The sequence below is a fragment of the Narcine bancroftii genome, unplaced genomic scaffold (assembly GCF_036971445.1).
Source record: "Narcine bancroftii isolate sNarBan1 unplaced genomic scaffold, sNarBan1.hap1 Scaffold_151, whole genome shotgun sequence".
NCBI lineage: Eukaryota > Metazoa > Chordata > Chondrichthyes > Torpediniformes > Narcinidae > Narcine > Narcine bancroftii.
Genome location: NW_027211886.1, coordinates 5,104,044 through 5,120,972, shown reverse-complemented (window position 1 = coordinate 5,120,972; position 16,929 = coordinate 5,104,044). Strand labels below are relative to the sequence as shown.

Here is a 16,929-nt window from a genome sequence, read left to right as displayed (position 1 = left end):
GTTGTATTGGAAGTGCCTGAAATAAGTATAATATCCTTGGAAAAATGTTCATTTTAATACAGTTTATCCTTCCTATCAGTGTTAGTGGTAGATCTTTCCAATGCTCTAAATCGTCCTGTAATTTTTTCATTAGTGGATTATAATTGAGTTTATATAATTGGCCTAGATTTTTGTTTATTTGTACACATAGGTATCTTATTGCCTGCATTTGCCATCTGAATGGAGATTCCTTCTTAAATTTTGAGAAATCCGCATTATTCATAGGCATTGCTTCACTTTTATTTACGTTTATCTTGTAACCCGATACTTCTCCATATTCCTTCAATTTCTTATATAATTCTTTTATTGATAGTTCTGGTTCTGTTAAGTACACTATAACATCATCCGCAAATAGACTGATTTTATATTAATATAAATGTATCTGTTACCGAATTAGTATTTGTCTTGAAATATATTTTGATTTGTTGTTCAATCTATTCCCGAAAGTCTCGCCTTTTTAACAATATAGGGTTTAGCCTCCATCTATGTTTTCGGTGGAATATCCTCTAACTCAATTGTTAATAGCAAGGGTGAATGGTCAGATAAACATCTTGCCTCATATTCGGTCTTTCAAACTCTCCCTTGAATATGAGTCGACAACAAGAACATGTCAATCCTAGAATAGGTTCTGTGCCTGTTTGAATAACATGAATACTCTCTTTCGCGTGTTGTTTTCTCCATATGTCAATTATTTTAAAATTATGCATTGAGTTTAATGTAAATTTAGCTGCTTTACTCTTTATAGTTGTCTTCCCAGTTTTATCCATCAATGGGTCATGGTTAAAAATAAAGTCGTCATCCCCCCCCACCCCGCCCCCCCGGTAAAATATCTCCCTGTGTGTCTGCTATCTTTAAAAAGATGTCCTGCATAAATTCCTGCTCATCTTCATTCAGTGCATAAATGTTCAGCAAGTTCCAAAATTCGGAATCAATCTGGCACTTCATCATTATGTATCTACCCGCTGGGTCTGTTATTACTTCCTTTATCTTAATTGGCAGATTCTTATTAACTAATATAGCAATTCCCCTGGCTTTTAAGTTGTATGATGATGCCACTACATGACCTACCCAGTCACTCTTCAATTTGTAGTGTTCTAACTCAGTTAAGTGTGTTTCTTGTATAAATGCTATGTCTATTCTCTCCTTTTTAAGTAGTGTCAGTAACATTTTCTGTTAATTTGATTGTGGATTCCATTAATATTAATAGTCATATAGTTCAATGTATTCATCCTACTCATCTATTTTCAACCTTCTCTCACCTCTTCTCCCCTCCATCTCCCTTCTTACAAAATCATTCATACTGTTTACTATATGTGATGACACAACTAATAAGAAAATAACAAAAACCATTAAAAAAAAGCTATTAAAAAAAAACATTAATTCCTCCTTTACTGAGTTGTCCTTGCCACCTCGCAAGACAACCACAACTCCCTTTTCTACCTAGGTTGTGATATTAACCGCAAACGCCAACAAATATCGCAGTGGGTAGATCTTCCCCCTTTCCTAGCCTTATATATTATTCTTAAAAATATAACAAAGCCTTTCTTTTTAAACAAGAAACCTTAAACATCTGTACACAAACTATTAACTCTCCCACTTATTTATATATATTATCTTAACAGTCCTTTTAATATTTCTTTTGTTCTTCTTCTTGTTACTTATTTGGTAATTGGTCTGCAAAGCAATGACCTTCTTCTGGATCTGAAAACAGTCAATTTTGCCCACCAGGAATGAATACCTTCAACACTGCTGGATGCCATAACACAAAGTTATAACCTTTTTTCCATAGTACTATTTTTGCTAAATTAAACTCCTTTCGTTTCTTTCAAAGTTCAAAGCTGATATCTGGATAAAAAAAATATTTTTTTTCCCCATTGTACTCCAATGGTTCCTTATTTTCTTTCACTCCTTTAATTGCCAGTTCCAATATTTTCTCTCTCGTTGTATATCGTAGTATTTTTATTAGTATGGTACGCAGTTTCTGATGTGGCTGCGGCTTTGGCGCCAATGCTCTGTGGGCTCTTTCAATTTCTACTTCTTCTTGGCGTTCTTCCACTCCCAAGATCTGTGGGAGCCATCATTTTATAAATCCTTTTATATCTGCTCCTTCTTCATCTTCTTTCATACCAACTATATTTATATTATTACGTCTGCTGAAATTCTCTTAAAATGTATATTTTTTGGGGTAATAAATCTTGTGACTTCTTTATCTCCTCATCTCTATCTTCTAGTTTTTCCTCTTAACTCATTCACCTCCATTTCCACAACTATCCCTGTCTTCTACTTCATCCACTCATTTTCTCATGTCTACCATAGCATTCTCCATTCTTTGCATTTTTAAATCTGTCTCTTGCATAGATTTTTTTTATAGTATTGAACTCAGTCATTATTGTGTCCATTAATATCTTTATTTGACTGTCAAAATACTCTTTATCAATCATCTGCTTCTGTTTGTTTTCTTCTGTCTTTATCTTCCCCTTGATCTTTTTTCTCTAGCTCCATTTCGTGGCTCTGTGTTGCTCCCTCTTCTACCGATGTCTCCTCTTATGGCCTCTCCAACGGCTGTTTCAGTGTCCCGTTGTCGGCGTCCGTCTCCACCAGCGTCCCTGCTATAATGCACGCTGGCACTTCCTTCTTGGACTCTGCAAGCCAACTTTCGTGACCACCCCGGGGATGTCGCCACCCAGCTGCCCGCTCACCAGCTTCACCGATCGGGCCATCCTCTTGGAAAGAGTTCCCTGCTCCCGGACACTGGTAAGGTCTTCCTCTTTTTTGTCTGGCGATTTCTTTATCTCTTCTTTGCTTGACATTGTTGACCTTTCCTTCTTTGGAGCCATGTTCAAGTTCTCCTTGTACTTTTAATCTTGTGATTTATTTTATATTTTTCTTCTCTACCTTGTTATTTTATCTATTTTTTCAATTTTCTCTGTGGAGGGCTGGTTTTCCACAACCAGCCACTACTCCATCATGTGACCTCCTCCTCAGTATTGTACTGTTTAAACTGGGCTGTAGATCAGATATCCAGAAAACTGATACAGATCCGGTCCCAAGAGTTCCAGATAATTGGAAACGCACTATGTATTGAATGCGGTGTTTAAATGGGATAAAATATTTCAAACACCACTCACTCACACCACCAATTGAAATAATATTTTAAAAACCTACCCTAAAATAAACGGTGCACTAAAATTGAAATTAATCTAGAAGGCATGATGGTTTTGGATTCAAATCAAGCAAAAATATTAGTCTTTGACGTCAGAAGATGTAGGAACACAAATAGGCCATTCAGCCCAGAGTCTGCCCTGCCATTCAATTATGAGTTGATCCAGTCTCCCATCTACCCCATTGCCCCAGCCTTCTCCCCATAACCTTTGATGCCTTGGCTAATTAGTGACCTATCATTCTCTGCCTTAAATACACCCAATGACTTGGCCTCCACAACCACCCACGGCAACAAATTCCACAGGTTTACAACCCTCTGACTGAAGAAATTCTTCCGCAACTCAGGACTATGCTGACTGCCTTCAATTCTGAAGCTGTACCTTCTTGTCCTGAACTCTCCCACCATGGGAAACAACCTTTCTATATTACTCTGAACACAAGCAACTGATTTCTAGATTTAATTTCTAAGCCAGTTTCAGGAATAAACTGTAAACTTACTCTCACTTCAGCCTCCCTTGGCTTTTCATTAAGGTCACACTTGGATCCATTCATGTAACTTTGACTATGATATCTCTTCAATTTGTGCTGTTTTGAAGCCTGCAAATAAAAGGCATATTTTTAAAATATACACAAGATTTTAAAATTGCAATTTATACTTTTATTATTTTATAGTTTAATTATAATCAGTGTCACATAGAAGTGGAATAAAATTTCAGATAGCTTCTTTTAAGTATTTACTGGGTTTAATTCCATACCTTGAAGAAGGGCTCGGCCCAAAACATCGGCAATATATCTTTACCTCCTATGGACGCTGCGACACCTGCTGAGTTCCTCCAGTATTTCAGAGGGATTTTTTTAAATATAAACACAATCACAGCATCTGCAGATTTGCATATTTCGCTCAATTTCATGGGAAACCAAGTGTCCTTTAGGCTTGTCTGAATGGATCACTTAATATTCAAGCTCAAGTCTTTGCAGGTCATCTTGGGCTGGGAATCAGGGTGGATGAAACACTGTTGCCATCGGAATCATGCCCTCACCCACAAACACATTCTGGCAGTGGTGACCAAATCACCGGGGAGGTTTGGAATGCTGTGCAATTCATCTTGCTAATACAAAACAAATTCTAACATTCCTACCTCTGTCCTGACAAAAATCATTAACCCAGAGACACACAAGATTGCAAGATGGTGGGAAGAACAAGCCGCTGGAGGAACTCAATGTAATCTGCAGCCCTTTATTATCTCTACACATCATCTCCCAGTTTTAAGACCCTAAGGAGACAGGAGCAAAAATAGGCTATTCAGCTCATGGAGTCTGCCCCACTATTCAATCATGAGCTGATCCATTTTCCCACTAAACCTTACTGCCCAGCCTTCTCCCCATAACAAGGTTAGTGCAGTGGTTAACACAACGCTTTAACAATACCAGTGACTGGGAGTTTGTATGCTCTCCCCGTGTCTACGCAAGCTTCCTCCAAGCCCTCCAGTTTCCTCCCACTGTTCAAAATGTACCAGGTTACAAATTAATTGGGTGTAAATGGGCAGCATGGGCATGCTACTGTGCTGTTTGTCTAAAATTTAATAACTGTAAACATTTGATCCCCTGGCTAATAAAGACTATCAATCTCTACCTGAAATACACCCAATGACCTGGGGTCCACAACCACCTGTGGTAACAAATTTCAGTTTACTATTCTCTAGCTGAAGAAATTCCTCCACATGTCTGTTCTAAGCAGACATCCCCTCAGTCCTGAAGTTGTGCCCTCTTGTCCCAGACAAGAGAAACAACTTTTCTACATCTACTCTGTCTATGCCTTTTAACATTCAAAATGTTTCAATGAGATCCCCCCTCATTCTCCTAAATTCCAATGAGTACAGGCCAAGAGCTGTCAAACATTCCTCATATAACCCTTTTATTTGTGGAATCATCCTAGTGAATCTCCTCTGAACGATCTCCAACTTCCGCACATCTTTTCTTAAATGAGGAGCCCAAAACTACTCTGAAATCAGAGCCGTATAAAGCCTCCACATCCCTGCTCTTATATTCTATTCCTCTTTAAATGAACACCAGAATTTCATTAGCTTTCTTCACCACTGACTGAACATGCACGTTTACCTTCAGGCTATCCTGTACAAGGACTGCTAGGTCCCTTTGCATTTGGGTTATTTTCAATTTTCAAGTATTATTATTAAAAAGATTTTTCCTATTGTCCTAATTGCATGTTTTGTCCAAGTTTTTTTTCTGCTATACTGTACCTACATATTTCAATAACATTAAATGCTTACCTGTAAATACATTAAAAAATTCTTACTATTCTCTACTGAATTGGGTTTTATATGTCATCAAATACAGTATTTCATTTGTCACTTCTATTTTCCTAATCTGTCTAAGTCCTCAACACAACCTGTTCCTCCACCTTTCTCTTCCTATCTGGTTCCATCTGCTCCTCAAAACCTCCTCATCTGAAACCATTTATTGCTTACCAGCTTCTGCTTCATGCCATCTCCCCTTCATACTTCCAGTGCTGATGCAGGGTTCAGACCACAAATGTCAACCACCCCTTTGCTTCCAGCTGAATTTCTGGATGGGACAACTACTCACGACACAATATATTCTTTATATGCAGGGGGACAAATAATGCAATGGGCACAACTGAAACTTTTTTTTTACAGTTGGAAGACCCTACATGTTGAGGGAATCACAGCAGTGGATCAATACAGGGCTTGATGGCTAGAGAGCTCAATCAGTTCATAGGAACCACATATCGCGACTGGGATTTGAGGATGCCAATATTACAGAGGAGGTACAGTACAAGGGGTTTAATACATGTTATTCCTTCCTACACAGACTTAATTTAGATCATCAATATCTCATTTATTTTCGTTAAATCAAAATACATTTAAAATGTATCCTACTTTTATTTCTGATCAAAAGCACCCATTTTGGGGTTGACCGAGAGAAGGCAATGTTTTGGGATAGAAGCTTTGCAGAAACAAAACCTGCAAATGCTTGAATCTTGAACAAACAATGGGCTGCTGGAGGAACTCAGCAGGTCAGGCAGCATCTGTGGAGAGAAACAGTCAACATTTCAAGTCAAGACTCTACAAGACCATACGATATAGGAGAAAAAGTAGACCGTTCAACCCATCAAGTCTCATAACCTTTCATAGCCTGACTATTCAGAAATCTATTAATCTCTGCCTTAACTATACCCAATACCTGTGGTAGTGAATTCCAATGGTTCACCACTCTCTGGCTGAAGAAATTCCTTTGCATCTGTGTTAAATGGGCACCCTTCAATCCTGAAGTTGTGCCCTCTTGTCAGAGACTCTCCCACCTTCTAGTCTATCTAGGCCTTTCACTGTTCAAAATTAGCTCTCCCCCTGAATGCTCCTCGCACGCTGATCCCTTCATTCCAGGAGACTAGTTTAGCATTTGACTTTTGTTTTCCCCTAAGTGCAAGTTTTCCCATTGTGTACAACATCCACAAAACAGAACAACACAGATACAAATTGATAGATCTGTGTTACCTTGTTGTTGCGTACTTTTAAGGTTCCTTTCGAAGTACATTCACTGATTTCATTTATTTTAACTTAAATTTAGAAATACAGCACAGTAACAGGCCCTTCAGGCCCACAAAACCACCACCCAAATAGCCCAATTATCCTACTACCCCCGTACATTTTTGATTGCAATGCAAGTAAACATAGCATTCAATTTGCGTACAGCAATGTCCCATAAACAGCAACAAGATACATAGCCAAGTCATTCATAAATTTTTAAACTTTATTTACAGTGCAATAGAAGCTGATTCTGACAATTTAAACCCGTCCCACCCAATTACACCCAAATTAACCTACAACCCCATATGTTTTTGGAGAGTGGGAGTAAACCAGAGCACCTGGAGGAAGCCTGCACAGACACTAGAAGAACGTACAAACTTCTTACAAACAGCACCATATTCAAACCAGGGTTGATGGCGCTGTAACAATGTTGAGCAAACCATTATTCTAACTGTCATGGTGGAAGGGTCTAGGACAAAAGGGCAAAACCAGGATTGAAGGGCAAAACCAGGATTGAAGGGCAAAACCAGGATTGAAGGGCATCTGCTGAGTGCAGAGATACAGAGGAATTTCTTCAGCCTGAGGGTGGTAAATCTGTAGAATTTGTCACCACAGGCTGTTGTGGAGGCCAGGTCATTAGGTGTATTCAAGGATTGATAGGTCTTCGATTAGCCAGGGGATCCAAGGTTACAGATCAGTTCATGATTAAATAGTGGAGCAAACTCGATGAGCTGAATGGTCTATTTCTGCTCCTATGTCATATGGTTTTATCAATTACTTGGGTTAAGAGGTGAATATCAGTCAGGACACTAGTTTATTTTCTTGCAGAAATGGCTTGTTTAACATCACATTCAAAAAGTGCTCTGATGGTCCACCATTCCCTCTGTTCAGTCCTGAAGCATCAGTCCAGATTACATGCCTTTAACAAGATATAGACATAAAGCAGAGTTGGGCAGTAAAGTGGCAGATGGAGTTCAATTCAGCTAAGTGTGAGGTGATGCATTGAAGGCATGATTAATGGTAGGATACTTAACAGTGTGGAAGAATAGAGGGACCTTGAGGTCCAAATCCATATATCTTTCAAGACTGATAGGAAAGTTAAGAAGGCCTATGGTGTGCTGGACTTAATTAGTCAATGGTTTGTGTTCACAAGTAGAGGTGATGTAGCAGCTTGATAAATCTTTGTTGAGACCATGCTTGGAATATTATGTTCGTTTGTAGTCACCTCATGATAAGAAGGATGTAGGAGCAATGGAGAGGGTGCAGAGATTTAGCAGGATATTGCCTGGACTGAAAAACATGTCTTATGAGGCAATGTTAGCAGAGCGAAGGAAGACTAGAGGTGAATTACTGTAAAATTCCGTGTACAAGTCAACTGGTGTAGTCATCCCCCCCCCTTTTTCAGCCTCATTTTAAGGGTTTTATGGTACATCTGGCATACAAGTCGACTCCAATTTTCTGGCTGCCTGAGGTGCCCGCGGTGACCTGCGTACAAGTCGACCCCCAAAATTCGCGATGCCTGAGATGGGCCATTGACCAGCGTATACGACAACCCCCATTGATCACACAGATTTATCTGCTGGGTATTGGCTGAGGTGATTGCCATCGTGGAGAGTCCATCAATACAATGCAGCCCGCAACAAAAGTACAAAGTGAGTTTTAAGTTGAAAGTGAGAGGAATGGCCAAGAAAACCAACAACAGCGCTGCTGCAAGGAAACCTGTTGTGCATGAGAAGATGATAAGAGATTAGAGGAAGAAAGACACTAAGAAAAATACCAAAAAGGCCAGTTCTTTGAGAAAAGGAATCGCTCGTTGGCCAAAGTTGGAAAATCACGTTGCAGAATGGTTACATGAACAGAGGCAAGTTTGCTGCATAGTCACCCGAAATAAAATAAGAACATTTGCACTGCAGTGGGCCAAGTCACAACTAGACCTCAGTGATGATTGTGAGGCTACAGTAGGCTGGTGTAATCATTTCATGAATAGGAAAAAAATGGTATTATGCCAAAACAAAAACAATTGCACAGACAGTACCAAAAGATCTTGATCATAAAGTTGTAAGTTTATTATACACAATTGGCAGAAACACCATCTGTTACTGGCAAATATTGGAAACATGGATGAAACCCCCATGAATTTCGATATGATGGGCAATAAAACTGTGCAAACTAGAAGTAACAGGCCATGAAAGGACCAGGTTTACCGTGATGTTATCGTGCACGGTTGATGGGACAAAGTTAAGACCCATGGTAATCTTCAAATGCAAAATTAAACTGAAAATGAACTTCCCTGCAGGTATTTTTGCACATTTTCATGAAAAAGGATGGATGGATGAAAATGATGTAAAATTATGGATAGACAATGTGTGGAACAGGCAGCCAGGCGGTTTACGCAAAGAACGGAATTTGTTGGTCTGGGATATGTTTCATAGCCACTTAACGGAGAACACTAAAATTAGATTAACACTACATAATACTTACATAGCAGTTATCCTGGGTAGTTTGATGTCTATATTGCAACCTCTCAATGTCTGCTTGTGCAAGCCATTCAAAGACCATGTGTGCACAGAGTGGAAATGGCAAATACAAAAGGACATCTACACAATGTGAAGGGAGGAAGGTTTAGGGGAGGCATCTAGCGCAAGTTGTTCTTCCCCCCTCCAGAGAGTTGTTGGTGCCTGAAATGCAATATCGGGGAGGTGGTGGAAGATGCAACAATAGGGACATTTAAGACACTCTTAAATGGATGAAAGAAAAATAGAGGGTTATAAGGTAAGGAGGGTTTAGGTTTTTTTTTGGGGAAGGAATAGATAGGTCAGCCAACATCATGGGCCAAAAGGCCTGTACTGTGCTGTAATGTTCTCTGTTTTGTTGTTTCTTAGACCTGCACAAGGTTTGAATCAAAGCATAGATTTAAATTTTGATCGACTGGCAGCCACAAAAGAATGACTCCATACACCAGACCAGCCAACCTAAGATTTGAATTTATTCTTACCTTTGCAGTTTCATCATTCCAGTCAAATTCAGATTCATAAAACCCAAGATACATCACATCTCCTTTAACTTCAGAATCTGAGCAAAACAAAAACAAAAATTTACAGTTAGAATGTAAACCCCATCTTGAACGTTATTTAAACTTTGCCACCTTCAAGAGCAATGCTGTGTTGGTCAAACAATGCACAATGATGGCAACTTTTTCCAGGACTGCCTTTATATGAGGCAGTCGCTATTATGCAACGATTTCTGCAGCATGGAGGCTACCTTTTAAACACTGTTCCTTTCTCGGTCACCTGTTGCACCCAGTGCTTTGACTCTAATCGCCATTTTATTCAAGCCCCTGACTGTTAAAGGGATTTGCATTACAGTGTTTGCATTCAAGGGTGCTGGGCAGCATTACAATTACAGCGACAGCAACATGGGTTTGAATCCAGCGCTGCCTGTAAAGAGTTTGTACATTCTCTCCTTATGTCTGTGTGGGTTTCCTTGGGGCACTCCAGTTTCCTCCCACCCTTCAAAGCACATGGGGTTTACTGGTTAATTGGGGTATTTGAGTGGCATGACTCAAGGGCTGGAAGGGCCTGCAACTTAAATTTAAAAATTTATGCGGCACACTCAGTACAGTGGGGAATGCTTTGATTTGAAAATCTCAGTAGAAAAAGAATGTTTGGAGATTGGGAGACAAAAGTAAAGAAAAAGGAGGCAGTGGACAGGGAAGTATGAAAAAAGAATTGGTCTGAAGATGCAGGTTACTGTCCAATTTTACATAGCGTGACCTTATTTTTATATCTGCACCAGGGCAATCAAAGAAGCCAAGAAATATGAGGGAAAAAGTAATAAAACATAAATACCAAAACAAACTATAGAAGAGGTTACAAGGAGTATACAGGTTCCATGTGGGGGGTTACCACCATAGTCTGTGGATAATTTGAGACAGACAAACATTGGCCTTTCCAGAAATGCACAATTCCCAAAAATCAAATTTGAAAAAAAAAGGATTAAAAATGACACTATCAGTACAAGCTCTTATATTTACCTTCAGTGTGATACTGCTTTATGTACTGCCCATAGCAAAACTCGTATGTCCACCACCCCTTGACCTGCAAAGAAAAATAAAACATTTCAAAGACACATCAATCTCCGAAGACCTATCCTGCGATTATCATGTTGGCACAATCATGAAGAAGGCATGCCAGCAGGTACATGTCGTGAAGAGTTTGAGGAGATTTGGTATGTCACTGAGGACTCTTGCAAATTTTGACATGTGTACTGTGGAGAGCATTCTAAATGGTTGCATCACTGTCTGGTATGGAGGTGCCAATGCACAGGACAGCAACAGGCTAAAGACAGTTACAAACTCAGCCAGCACCATCATGAGCATCAGTCTTCACTGCATTAAGGATATCTTTAAGAGGTGGTGTCTCAAGAAAGCAACGTTTATCCTCATGGACCCTCACCACCCAGGCCATGCTCTCTTCATACTGCAACCATCAGGAAGGATGGTGAACATGAACACGCAACATTACAAAAGGAGCTTTTTCCCCATTCTCCATCAGATTTCTGAATGGACAATGAACCTACCTCATTTTATCTCTTTTTGGCACAATTTAAAAATAAAATCTTTAGCCCATAAGACATGAAAGCAGAAATTAGCTATTCAGCCCATCTAGTTGCCCCACCATTTAATCAAGAACTGAACCATTTTCCCCACTCATCTCCACTACCCAGCCTTCTCCCCATAATCTTTGATCCCCTGGCAAGAACCTATCAATCTCTTCTTAAATTCACCCAATAATTTGGCCTCCACATCCTCCTGTGGCAACAAATTCCGCACAGTTACCATCTTCTGGCTGAAGAAATTCCTCCACATCTCAATTCTAAATGGACAGCCTTTAATCCTGAAGTTGTACCCTCTTGTCCTAGACTTTCCCAGCATGGAAAACAACCTTTCTATATTGCCCTGTCCATGCCTTTCAATATTCAAAATATTTCAATGAGATACCCCCTCGATCCTTGAAATTCCAAGTACAGCTGTTTAAAAACTCCTGACATGATATCCTTTTCATTTCCAGAAGCATCCTATTGAACCTCCTCTGAACCCTCTTCAAAATCAGCACATGGTTTCTTAAATGAGGAGCCAACATTGCTGACAAAACTCCAAGTGAGGTCTCACCAGTGCTGAATAAAGCCTCAACATCACATCTCTTGACTTGTATTCTATTCCTCTTGAAATGAATGCTAGCATTGCATTTGCCTTCTTCACCATTGACTCAACATGCAAGTTAACTTTCAGGTTGTCCTGAATGAGGACTCCCCAGGTCACTTTGCATCTCCGTATTTACAATTTTCTCCCCTTTTAGAAAATAGCCTGCCTGTTTATTTCTGCCTGTTTATTTCTTCCACCAAAATACTTGACTGTACTTTCCATCATTATATTTCATTTGCCACTTCTCTGTCCATTGTCCTAATCTGTCCAAATCCTTTTGCACCCTCCCCATTTCTACCTGCTCCTCCACCTACCTCCATATCATCTGCAAAAGTGTGCATTAAGTCATTCATTCCATAATCCAAATCATTAATACACAACATGAAAAGCAGCCACAACACCTGCATTCGGACTCTATTTCTTACCCATCAGCCATTGCTGTATCCACATGAGCACGTTTTCTGGTATAACAAGGGCTCTTATCTTACTAAGTAGTTTCATATGGTACCTTGATCTTTGATCTACACCTTTTATTTATTTTGTTACATGCAGTGGGTGGAAGATGGCTAAACTCATCATAGCAGAGCAAAGAAATGAAAAGGGGAAATTATTGTTTTTAAAGATTGGTTCAAAGTATTTCTTAAAAAAAAAAACAGCTTATTTTTCTCAGAACAATAATTTTACCTTTATGAGGCATGGTGCTTCCTGCATTGGCTTTAACAGTTCAAAAATGTCTAGCCCAGTATATATCTGTTCTTCATCTTCAGAGTCCTGTTGAAACTTCATGGCTTGAGCTGGCAGCCTGCACTCATACATTTGCTTATATTTTGAAGAAACTATGACAATATCATCTGATCTTGACTGTGAAAGAAAGAAAACATGAAATTAGACACAAGTTGCACTATGAAATTATGTCAATAACTGACAGAAGTTTATTTTTCATCTGATTATGCAAGTACAACCCGACAAAACAGCATTTTCCTGTCCTCAGTGTAAAACACTGCAAAAGCACATACTTGACATTACACATATACAGACAAATGATACATTGCACAGTATTTGGTCAGCATAATATTGAGGGCTGAAGGGCCTGTACTAAGCTATTGTTCTCTGTTCCATTTGTATAGAAATATTAAAATAGAACAGAGAACATTACAGCACAGTACAGGACCTTTGGCCCTTGATGTTGTGGCAACCTATATATACCAAAAAAAAACAAACCCTCCCTATCTCATAACCCTCTATTCCTTCATCCATGTGCCTGTCCAGGAGTCTCTTAAATACCCCTATTGTTTCAGCCCCCATCACCATCCCTGGATAATCACATTTTCCAATCCAGGCAACATCCTGGAAAATCTCCTCTGCACCCTGTGCATAGCTTCCACATCCTTTCATTGAGGGGGGAGGTTGTTGCCCTGGCACCAACCGACATTATCCTCTGTCACCCTTCTATATTCCAACTCACCATTGTTTAAGATCCAGCCTACAATGGTTGTGTCATCGTGAATTTTTAGGTAGATGAAAGAGGTATTGGTGCCACAAGTCTCCTTACACCAGTTTCAGGCACAGCTACTACCCCTCCACCATCAGACTGGGAAACAATAGACTGTATTTGCAGTTTATTTCCATTTCCTTCACTGTTTAAATTTCTCTCGTTTGTATACATTTCTTTTTTATTAGTACAGTTTACACTACTGTTACAAATCTTGCCTGGAACAAAAGAATCTCAGGATTGTTTGTGATCTCAAATATTCTGTCAATAAATTTGAATGTGAATGGTGCCTGGCCACGTATTCATGGGTGTACAGGCACCATGGTAGGGGACTGAGTATGCAGTCTTGCAGGGCACCGACCGGTATGAAGGATGATTGTGGAGGAGGCGCTGTCATCAATCCTCACTGATTTTGGTCTGGAGGACAAATTTGTGTATCCAATTGCAGTGGGGAATGCTGTGGCCAAGGTCTCAGTCAAAATGGGTATCCTTGTTCTTCAGATATTCCAGGGCTGAGATGGCCTTTGTCAGTGATCCATTGCTGAATTTACCTTTCAATTAAAGACAAAAGGAATTTGAGAACGTAATTTAAGAGCTGACACTCGTACATATCTCTCTGTTGAATCATGCAAACCGATGAAGTGCGTAAAGTTACTGGATTTCAGGTCGTGAAAAGAACTGCTTTAAATTATTCCCAAAAGTAACATAGCATTTTATTATTAAAAATATTTGCCACTCCATGGTAGAGGATATTTGAACACTATAGTGATAGACCTTGTAAAATTCGAAAGTTCGCAGACAGTGAACCATCGAAAACTACAGCATAGTAAACAGGCCATTCAGTCCTTCTTTTTCTTTGGTTTGGCTTCGCGGACGAAGATTTATGGAGGGGTAAAGTCCATGTCAGCTGCAGGCTCATTTGTGGCTGACAAGTCCGATGCGGGACAGGCAGACACGGTTGCAGCGGTTGCAAGGGAAAATTGGTTGGTTGGGGTTGGGTGTTGGGTTTTTCCTCCTTTGACCTTTGACAGTGAGGTGGGCTCTGTGGTCTTCTTCAAAGGAGGTTGCTGCCTGCCGAACTGTGAGGCGCCAAGATGCACGGTTTGAGGCGATATCAGCCCACTGGCGGTGGTCAATGTGGCAGGCACCAAGAGCTTTCTTTAGGCAGTCCTTGTACCTCTTCTTTGGTGCACCTCTGTGTCGGTGGCCAGTGGAGAGCTCGCCATATAACACAATCTTGGGAAGGCGATGGTCCTCCATTCTGGAGACGAGATCTACCCAGCGCAGTTGGATCTTCAGCAGCGTGGATTCGATGCTGTCGGCGTCTGCCATCTAGTCTGTGCTAAAACATCATTCCGCTAGTCCCACAGACTGTAACCCTCCAGACCTCTCCCATCCATGTATCTATCCAAATTAATCTTAAAACCTAGGGGTGAGCCTGGATTTATCATGTCAGATGGCAGCTCATCCCACAATCCTTGCACCAGATTGAAGAAGGTCCCTCTAAAGTTCCCCCTAAACCTTGCACCCTAATCTAAGTGGAAAGAGCCTACTTGCATTTACTCTGTCTATCCCCCTCATAATTTTGTAACCCTCTATCAAATCTCCCCTCATTCTTCTATGTTCCAAGGAACAAAGTCCTAACCTGTTTAATCTTTCCCTGTAACTCAACTCCTAAAGACCAAGCAGTATCCTAGTAAATCTTCTCTGCACTTTTTCAATCTTACTGATACCCTTCCTGCAGTTAGGTGATCAGAACCCTAATACCCCAAATTTGGCCTCACCAATGCCTAATACAACCTCACCATAACATCCTAACTCCTGTACTTTGATTTATGAAGCCCAAGATACCAAAAGCTCTCTTTACAACCTTGTCTACCTATGACACCACTTTCAGGGAAATATGATTCTGTATTTTGCCTCTGCACTCCTTAGTGCTCTTCCATTTAATGTGTACATCCTACCTTGGTTTGTCCTTCCAAAATGCAACACCTGGCCCTTGTATGCATTAAATTCCATCTGCCATATTCTGGCCCATTTTTCCAGTTGATCCAGATTCCTCGCTGTCCAAAACGTCTCCAATCTTCATGTCATCAGCAAACTTGCAGATTCAATTTACCACATTATTATTCATATTATTGCTATAGACCACAAACAACAATGGTCCCAGCACCAATTCCTGAGGCACATCACAGGCCTCCAGTCTGAAAAGCAATCATCCACTACCACTCTCTGGCTTCTCCCATGCAGCCAATTTAAAATCCAGTTTACAACCTCTCTATGGATACCCAATATCTGTCTGAACCTTCTGAACTAACCATCCATGTGGGACTTTGTCAAAGGCCTCACTAAATTGAATTGAATTTGAATTGAATATTTTATTTATATAGCACATTTTAAACACAACAGAATGTTGCTCTAAAGTGTAATTAATCAAAGCACAAAATCAAGAAACATAAAAGACTAAACATTGGATGAGAGAATCATCTTGCAGAATAATAATGGGTTGGAGTATCATGAGCCCAGAGGACCCCAAAACCCAGCAGCAATAGAAATTCACCAAGAGAAATGGTTACATAAATGTTGCTTTTAATTATCTTTAAACATGAAAACAGGATCAAACTTTAACTTATTACTATTAATTTAACCCAACTTAACCCCCTTCTAATACTAAGCACACACATATGTAATGTGTGTGTAAGTTCAGAAAAGTTCTTTGATTCACGGTCCAATCTCACTTCTCACTCCTCCAAATTCACTGGTTGCATGCACAGAATTTAACATTTATCAGTTTCACCAGGCTTTGTTGCTTGAAAGGTTCTTATCAGAGAAACTTGCCCCATCAAGGTTTTCCAGATGATAACCTCTTTCTTTCAAGTCACCATGAAGTTCCTTTTCTGTTTCACTTATTTCAAGTGAAACATTATGCTGCCAGTCCTCTCCTCTTGTATGGATCACAAGGGCTTTGATCAGGTTGAACTAAGAACTCACAACCAGTCTTCAAAATAGGGTTTTTCCACATGCTTGCCAGCTTATCATGTTCTAGACCCAGTTGCTGAACTGTACAACTGAATTCTCTCTCTCCCTCTCAGAAAACCACATGATCCTATTAGAACAACCAACTGCACTCAGATTGTGGTTCTGGACAGGAGCAGCCCTTGGTAGATCATTCTCTGGTGCCTGGAGTTATAATATAGGCACCTCCACGCCCCACAGGCATCCACATTACCACCAACCCCCACAACACAGGCCCTCAGGAACATTCCACCAGCACAAAGTAGTACCGGCCCCGCAAACAGGCCACAATTCAGCTCTCTAACCTCCATGAGGTATCCCCTTGAGCACGTCTACCAACTCTGCCCAGCTACAAATCCTGGGCTGCACATCGGTTGTCCTGACCCCAGACTGGGCCATCTCACCCTCTACAACAGTCACTTGGCCACACCACTGTTCTTTAAGCCTCCATA

General features: G+C 40.2%; 1 protein-coding gene across 3 annotated transcripts in view; it reads right to left on the bottom strand.

Annotated features, from left to right (window-relative positions):
* Window positions 1–16,929, bottom strand: part of LOC138750446 (protein OS-9-like) — a 100,886-nt gene that overhangs the window by 72,042 nt on the left and 11,915 nt on the right. For 2 of the 3 annotated variants that reach the window (XM_069912490.1, XM_069912488.1), the window contains exons 2-5: window positions 12,655–12,831; window positions 10,801–10,864; window positions 9,763–9,839; window positions 3,700–3,798 (exon numbers count right to left, since the gene is read on the bottom strand). In XM_069912490.1, the coding sequence (XP_069768591.1) occupies window positions 3,700–3,798; window positions 9,763–9,839; window positions 10,801–10,864; window positions 12,655–12,831 (417 nt within the window). Of the gene's footprint in view, window positions 1–3,699; window positions 3,799–9,762; window positions 9,840–10,800; window positions 10,865–12,654; window positions 12,832–13,823; window positions 13,875–16,929 lie in introns of those variants that run through there. The other variant, XM_069912489.1, reaches the window with a different exon arrangement.